We start from the raw sequence: 7,186 nt of genomic DNA, 5'->3' as shown, positions 1-7,186 counted from the left end.
AATATGACTACTTTTGAAAACTTTTTACTATAGTAAAACTCAAATTCTAAACTCAAATCGGTAAAATAAACGGGACTTATAAATTCCAACTGCAAACCAAACGAGTCTTAATACTCAAATAAAGAAAAGAAGATAAAAAATGGATCGTTTTGGTTTTTTTCTAGAAAATTTTAAAACCCCAATAAAAGATTAACTATTTTCACATTAATGAAAGCATTTGCTTATTTGTAGAAGAGTACCCAACCTGTCTAGTTTTCTTAGGTTATTTCACTTGAAACAAAAGGAAACAAAAATGCCAAAGCCAAACTAAACAAGACATCTTTCTTGGTATTCTATGAACTTCATATGAATGATAAAAAAAGATCAGCTAACTTCACAAACACTGATCTCCTAACATCTATTAAATATGAATTCTCAATAGGATAAGATAACAAAAAATATGTGTATATCAATTACTTACAGTATTTAACTTGTAAAGTAAGCTTCTTAAAGCTAGAATTAGGCAGTTGTTCCCTACCTCGGAAAGGTTTGGGAAATATGCTTATATATTACAGAAAAGAGAAAGGGTATCTTAACCGGTTAAATTGTTCAGTAGTCGAGTGACCCCACTGACGTAATTCCGGAGCTCAAATTTCTTGAATCTTCACAGCTTGGATAATCGTCGCAACTGTTATTGGCGAGCCTCTGAATAGAGACTGAGTTGAGAAGTTCCAAGCCTCGTTTGCCCATCTGCTGCACTTCTTGTGGTGAAAGTATTTTGATACACCACACACTATTCACGAACTCCCTGATATGAAAGATCATCGAAGTAACCAATCAGAAGGAATTCCCATTATGCATGAAGAAAATACCTATCTAAAGCATTAACTAGCTCTAAATGATTTGCTTAAAGTGTTCAAAATGTCAAATTTTCCGTTAGCTTATAATTTGTGCAAATTTACAAATATTCTAATAAAGTCACGTGATTGTTTCGGCAAGTCTAGATTCCAGAGGCAAAATGTAAACCGTGTATTATCAATAAGTAGATGGATAATCAGAGAAGTTACGATTGATGGAACAGATATAAAGCATCATATGAAGTGAAAATATAAGCATGAGCCATGAGGTTCTGGAAAAATGTGTTGTTCGATCCGATTTAGCATACTTTGTAGAAATGTATATGTATGTATCCATGGTTGTCCATATATGCAGCAAGAATCACCATGAAAAGATAAAACTTAACAAAGGGTAATAATCACTGATGTCCTAACAAATATGTGCAACTTAATAGGTAAATGAAGATGACTTTTTTGAAGCTTAAATCTTCTAGTAGGAACGCGTCCAACAAATCAAGGTCAGAAGGATTATCCAGCCTAAAATCTAACGAATATAATGGATATAGGAATGGGAACTCACGGCCAGGGGTCATCCCCGAGCAGAAGAACATCATTCTCCCGGTCAACGAATACAAGCTGCCAGCCTGATCTCACAGGGTCCTCCAACTCGCCTTCAAGGCCAAACATGCGAGCGAGCTCACCGCGCAGCTCATTGTAGCTGCTGAACTTGGTGATATCTAATGACCTCCCGAAGGACCCTGATTTGTGAACCTGTTGACAATCATGATATCAATTAAAACCACATGCTACATTAAGACATCCGTATCACATTAAATAAACCAGAAAAGTAATTACATAACCAGAAAAGTAATTACCTATTGAACCTTCGAAACACCAAATAATGCAATACAAAATAGAAGCAAAATATCAATCAATAAATATAATTTGGGATACGAAGACAACTCACCTTAACAAAGGTTCTGTTTGGGTTGTTTCCTTGGCCTGCATTTTCTGGAGACTGCAGGAAACCCGATTCATCAATGCAGCTGGAAGGTGCTATTGCCGCAGGGTTGAGTGAAAAATTGGTTCCTGTGGTACTCATATAGCTAGAAGAAGGAAACGGTATGGTCGTGGAGTCGCTTTCGCTGCCAACTCCCCTAAGGTTTGATATCCCATTCTGCATTAGAAGAGATGAGGGTTCTATATTAACACCAAATAAAAGATGGCTTTGTGGATCAGTATTCCCTTCTTGGTCAATAGCGCATTCCCTGCCAGGAAAGGGTGGCAATGAGACAGAATTCGGGGAGAGATTTGTCTGTGGTGGCCCCAGTTGTTCCACCTGGGGAAGAGCACACTGAGTAGGTCCAGCAGCAATAAGAGGTTCAACTGCAGCTCGCTTTGATGGCCAGACTGCAGAAGAAAGATTGCTCCTCGGCAGGTTGAGCAGGTGGGACGCTTCATCAGGTGGTGGAAATGAGCCCAAGATACTGTGCAGGGGAGAAACAATACTACTGGTCACAGCAGTACCGTTTGAATCAGAAAAATTTGGTTGTTGGCACATTGAAGAGATGGCTTGCAAAGACGGTGATTGCGATTGAGAAGCTGACAAATAATGAGACATTGGAGAGACTACACTCGGAATCTGCTGGTGATCAACCAGCTGCTGCTGTTGCGACGGCTGAGGCTGCTGCTGCTGCAGCTGCTGATTATTAAAGGAATGCTGATGCTGCAATTGTTGCTGAAGAAGGTGCGGCGGTGTTTGGGGCTGGGGCTGGGGCTGGTTTTCCGGCACACCTTGAAGAAAGGGTTGCTGAGTTTGAGATTGATGCAACATCTGGGGCTGCATTAACGAAGCAGACCTGCTAGGGAGATTTTGGGTTTGTTGGAATTGCAGAAGGGATGTGGGGATTGGTTTTGAAGGATCCACTGCCCTCATTTCTTGGAGTGCAGCAGCAGCCATAGCTTGGTACATATCGGGTTGCAGGCCAAGCATGGAAGCATCAACCCTTGGCTGCATCCACGGCGTGACCCCGATTCCCTGAAAATTCATAGCTTGAAGCCCACGGTCTCCATAATCTCCTCGAAGCCACATAAGTGGAGAGTTCATGCCAAGATCATCTTCCTTGATACCTAAGAATAATGAAGAGTATTACCACACAATGTAATATAAGAAAGCGTTTGCAATAAATTGTAGCATCTGAGAAGGCAGCAGACAGGCATACCATGGAAAGCGGGCAAACCAGGCGGCCAAGGTCTCTTAAGCCTGAGAGGAAATGGTGAGGGGTACATGGGGAACGTCGTTAATGGTTCAATCTCCCACAGGGAAACTCTGGGCTGCCTATCTCCTGCTGTAGACTCATCCCAGCCCACCTGCATTAACAAAGTCAATGAGTCAGCGTTTCAGGCGAAACATTAAGCACAGGAGCAACGTGCCTGAAGGAACATGACCAGAAAAAGAAGTTGATTCCATCATACAACATATTCACGGGGAGAGAGGGGAGAGAGAGAGAGAGAACCAAGTGTTCAAGAGCAAACCTTTACTGAGCGCCAATGTGAATTAGGCCACCGAACAGGATCTAGATCGCCTATGCCAGTTATCGTGCCCATGTAACTGGATCAAAGCCAATTATCAAATATAAAATTTCTACTTAATTCCAATAGAAAAGAAAAACAGATATCATGAACAATCAACTAAGGTCCACTAGTTCACAACTCTTGATATCGCCTAATGGTGCTAAGGGGAATTACCATCAGGGCAACAGTAACAACATGAAGGTTAGGACCTTACCGCCGAACACTAGATTCCTCTGTTTCAAACAGCATTCGAAAGCGCATTCCGACAGAGACACGAGTATGATAAACAGCTTTAACGTACTTGGCCAGGGGAATGACAAATTCTGAAGGGCTAGCCCTGAACAAAAGGTGGCATGGATTAATGTGAAGTGACAAACCCAAATTTACGCAAACAACAAACAGAAGAAAGATCATACCTTGGGTTATAAAAAATGGTGAAACGACTATTCGTTGCAGCTGCGTGAGCAGCAGCAGCAAGAAGGCCCAAGTGCATGCTATCACTTGATAAAACTGATGAAGGCATCACAGTTTGTGGCCTGTTCGCTCGTCGAATGCCAAGGAGTAACTGATTCTTTTCATTCCTGATTAAAGAAATTACAGTCTAGTAAGAATGTAATGGAAAAGAGGAGAAAAAAAATAGAACTTAAAAGGATTCATCTTGTTTGATTGATGCAAGCACAACCATTATTGCACAGCAATTATGAACAAGGTGCATACTAAATAAACATACTACCAGATGAAAAGCACCGAGTCACCGGCAACAAGTCTCTTAGCACTAATAAAAACACTCCACCCAGTTGTAAGGAGGTGCCTTTTGGGCTGGCCTGCAAAAAGGAAAGAAACAAATATTACCAATCTACACGGTGAAATGAAGCCGCTCCTGAAATATGTCTTTGCTGAGTACAGCACAATGTCCACCACACATAATGATAAGCAAAATACATCAAAAGTACCTGGAAATTTTTCCAACGAATCAGATTAAGAAAACATTGATCTATAGTCTTTGAACCTATTTCCACTTTCTTTTTCCAATACTTAAGATAGAAAAACCAAATTTTCCCTTTAAAAAAATATACATTTTGTACAAAGGCTGTGCAAAGAAAAGAAAACTAACCACGAAAGATATGTCTAAATTTCCATTCATTATCATGCAGATCCCTTGCAATTAACTCTTGCGCCGGTGGTTGTTGGGAGAAGTCCTGCAGGTCAAAGTGGAATGCAAAAACCAAAAAGAGATTCAGAATCAAAGTCTAGTTTCATTTTTTTTCTTCATATTTTAATATGAACCAAATTCTCGTGTCACACAAACAAAAGTGTTTCACATGGCAACTAACAATTTTTTTTATTTTTAACTTAACAATATGACTTAATACGTGTGTCTACAAGCTGATTATACTATGCTTACAAAAGTCTATCTATCTATGTATCAGTTTAGTTGCGTGCGGGAAACTCAGAGGGTAAAATAGCCATGTATAGAAAAAGTATGCACATGCTACTTGAATAAAAGTGTCCCACGTGTCCATTATTTTCATTATTTCTCAAGTGTCCCACAAATTATAGGAGACAACTTAAAATTCATGGGCCACACTCCCTAATATAAAGGAAAGAAAAAAATTCAAGCAAAGAAAATAAATAAATAAATAAATAAAAAAGGCAAAAGAGCTACCAAGGGAGGGAACACTTTTTCGGCAGCCCGGCGAGGAACCGAGAATCCTCCATGAGTACTCGTGTCACTCGCCGTCAAGGTTTTACAAAAGTAATTTGTCGGCTGCTTGCTGGGAGTCCCCAACTCTGCTGGAAGGTAGGCATCCTTCTGTTCTTGCTACAGATTAAGGTCATATGAAAAGAGATAAGCAAATAGTAAAGCCAAAAGATAAAAATGGACAACTTGTGGTGTACCGGACTTAGCGGTTGCAAAGTCATCTGTGCATATACTTCGTCTGTCTCAACGTCTGCCTGAAGAAAATAAATTTGAGACTTAGAACCCAGCTTAGCGGGCCGTATCAAACCATAAACTAGCCAGACTAAACAAGCTTACATGCATTGTCACATTATGAAGTTGACAGATAAGCTGTGGAGGTAAGCTAGGGTAGTTAGGAATGTGGGCATCTACTTCCTTGTTCGTCGATGCAGCAACCTACATAACAGCATCAAAACATAATTACGAAAAGATCAAACAGCATAAGAAGCAATAATACTATATCACAATTCACATCCAAATTTCTCCTTTTATTTCCTTCTTGAGAAAAAAAAAAGGCCAAGAATGTGTTTTAATGTGCAAGGATGCTAAACTAAAGTCACTTGGCACAAGCATGAAGTGATAGATTGTTACATCATTTCCCATACAAAATGATAAAAAGGGCAGGACAAAAAACTGGCCTAGGAAAGCAAGGCGTCAACAATCACTTGACACAGACCGAGGCAGACACTTAAGCTGTTTTTACGCTGGTCCAAAGTGTGCTAATAACAACTTCATGCTCATGGTGTAAGTCAAAAAAGCCGATATTTCAAGGTTCTAAAACTTCCGTGGAAAGACTACAATAAGCAAAACGATATGGGGAAAAAAATGTCAGGAGAAAACTTCAAGATAAAACTGAAGAAACAGAAGAGTGAAGTTTTTCACAAGCATATTGATCGCAAGAAATAAAGATTTCCTTACACCTGGAATTCGGAGAAAATATAATGTTATATCCTTTTTTTTTTTTTTTTTTTTTACATAAAACAGAAAATTGACACACGATCTTCTTCAAAATCCATTGTTGAAAAGGAAGGCAAGATAAGAAGGAAAAAAATCAAAATACTAACCTGTTCACTATGACCTTGTGGAAAGTAAACAACACGGCTTCCAACAGCAGGTAGAGAAACAAGAGGACCCGCACAAGCATGCCAAAGCTCAGAATTCAAAACTCTCTTCTCCCCTGCAAAATTCAAGAACAAAGACACATAAATTTCCATAAAAAAAAATAAACACTAACAAATTTGATAGATATGGTGATAGACGGGCTCAGACATGATTAAAGGATCCCCACAGGAGAGAGAAAAAAATCATTTCACAAATATTATAACTAAAGCAAGAAATCAAGCCATCAAATTGAGGAGATAATAGAATCAAGATGCAGCCAAATTAAAGCCGCCGCTTACAGTGAAATTGTAGGAGTGTGAAAATAAAAAATCAACCAAATGGTAGTAAGATTGCTTGTGCATAAATAAATCCAAAGAAAAAAGGATTAAAAATACTCATCAAGAGACCAAAAAAAAAAAAGTAATGATCCAAGTAAATTAAATAATTAGCTTAACTTGGGTCATCAAAAGTTTAATTAATTCAATTCCTGAAATACCACAATATACCAACCCATAACCCAATTTAACACTCTTGAAGGAGAAGAAAATAAATATGTTAATCAAGTTCACTTAGAGGGAGAAGGCCAAGCATACCTTCTTGGGGCTGAGGGCTAAAACCAACTGAAGAGAGCCTCATTTGAGAAGAACTTTAAAAACCACAACTTGGGATGTCAATTTATATATATATATATATATATATATATGAAAAAGCCCAAGTCTTGATCACAAAAAATAAAGCGACAAAAATTCACCCAAACCACTGAACAACAACACCATGACAATATCTTTTTCCTTCACCCACTAAAATCCCAACATACACTCCATGCACCGTCTTCTCTGCAAATTTACGTTGGTGCTAAATATCAAACTCAAACATTTATTCAAAACCCAACAAAACCCACAAGAGAATTAATACCAATCTTCAACCAAAACCGGTTTCACTACAAAACAGGATT

General features: G+C 38.8%; 1 protein-coding gene across 1 annotated transcript; it reads right to left on the bottom strand.

Annotated features, from left to right (window-relative positions):
- Positions 1-349: 349 nt before the first annotated feature.
- Positions 350-6,912, bottom strand: LOC21394681 (auxin response factor 6). Its single transcript, XM_010092145.2, has 14 exons — positions 6,825-6,912; positions 6,195-6,307; positions 5,428-5,526; positions 5,289-5,345; positions 5,056-5,211; positions 4,504-4,588; positions 4,123-4,213; positions 3,806-3,970; positions 3,604-3,726; positions 3,351-3,426; positions 3,038-3,185; positions 1,783-2,945; positions 1,396-1,586; positions 350-787 (listed from the first exon to the last, which is right to left on the bottom strand). Exons 1-14 carry the CDS (start codon positions 6,865-6,867, stop codon positions 589-591), a joined length of 2,709 nt encoding a protein of 902 aa, XP_010090447.1. The 5' UTR covers positions 6,868-6,912; the 3' UTR covers positions 350-588.
- Positions 6,913-7,186: the final 274 nt, after the last annotated feature.

Source organism: Morus notabilis, unplaced genomic scaffold (assembly GCF_000414095.1).
Source record: "Morus notabilis unplaced genomic scaffold, ASM41409v2 Scaffold658, whole genome shotgun sequence".
Taxonomy (NCBI): Eukaryota; Viridiplantae; Streptophyta; class Magnoliopsida; order Rosales; family Moraceae; genus Morus; species Morus notabilis.
The sequence above is the reverse complement of the archived record's forward strand: the minus strand, read 5'-3'. Positions and strand labels throughout refer to the sequence as shown.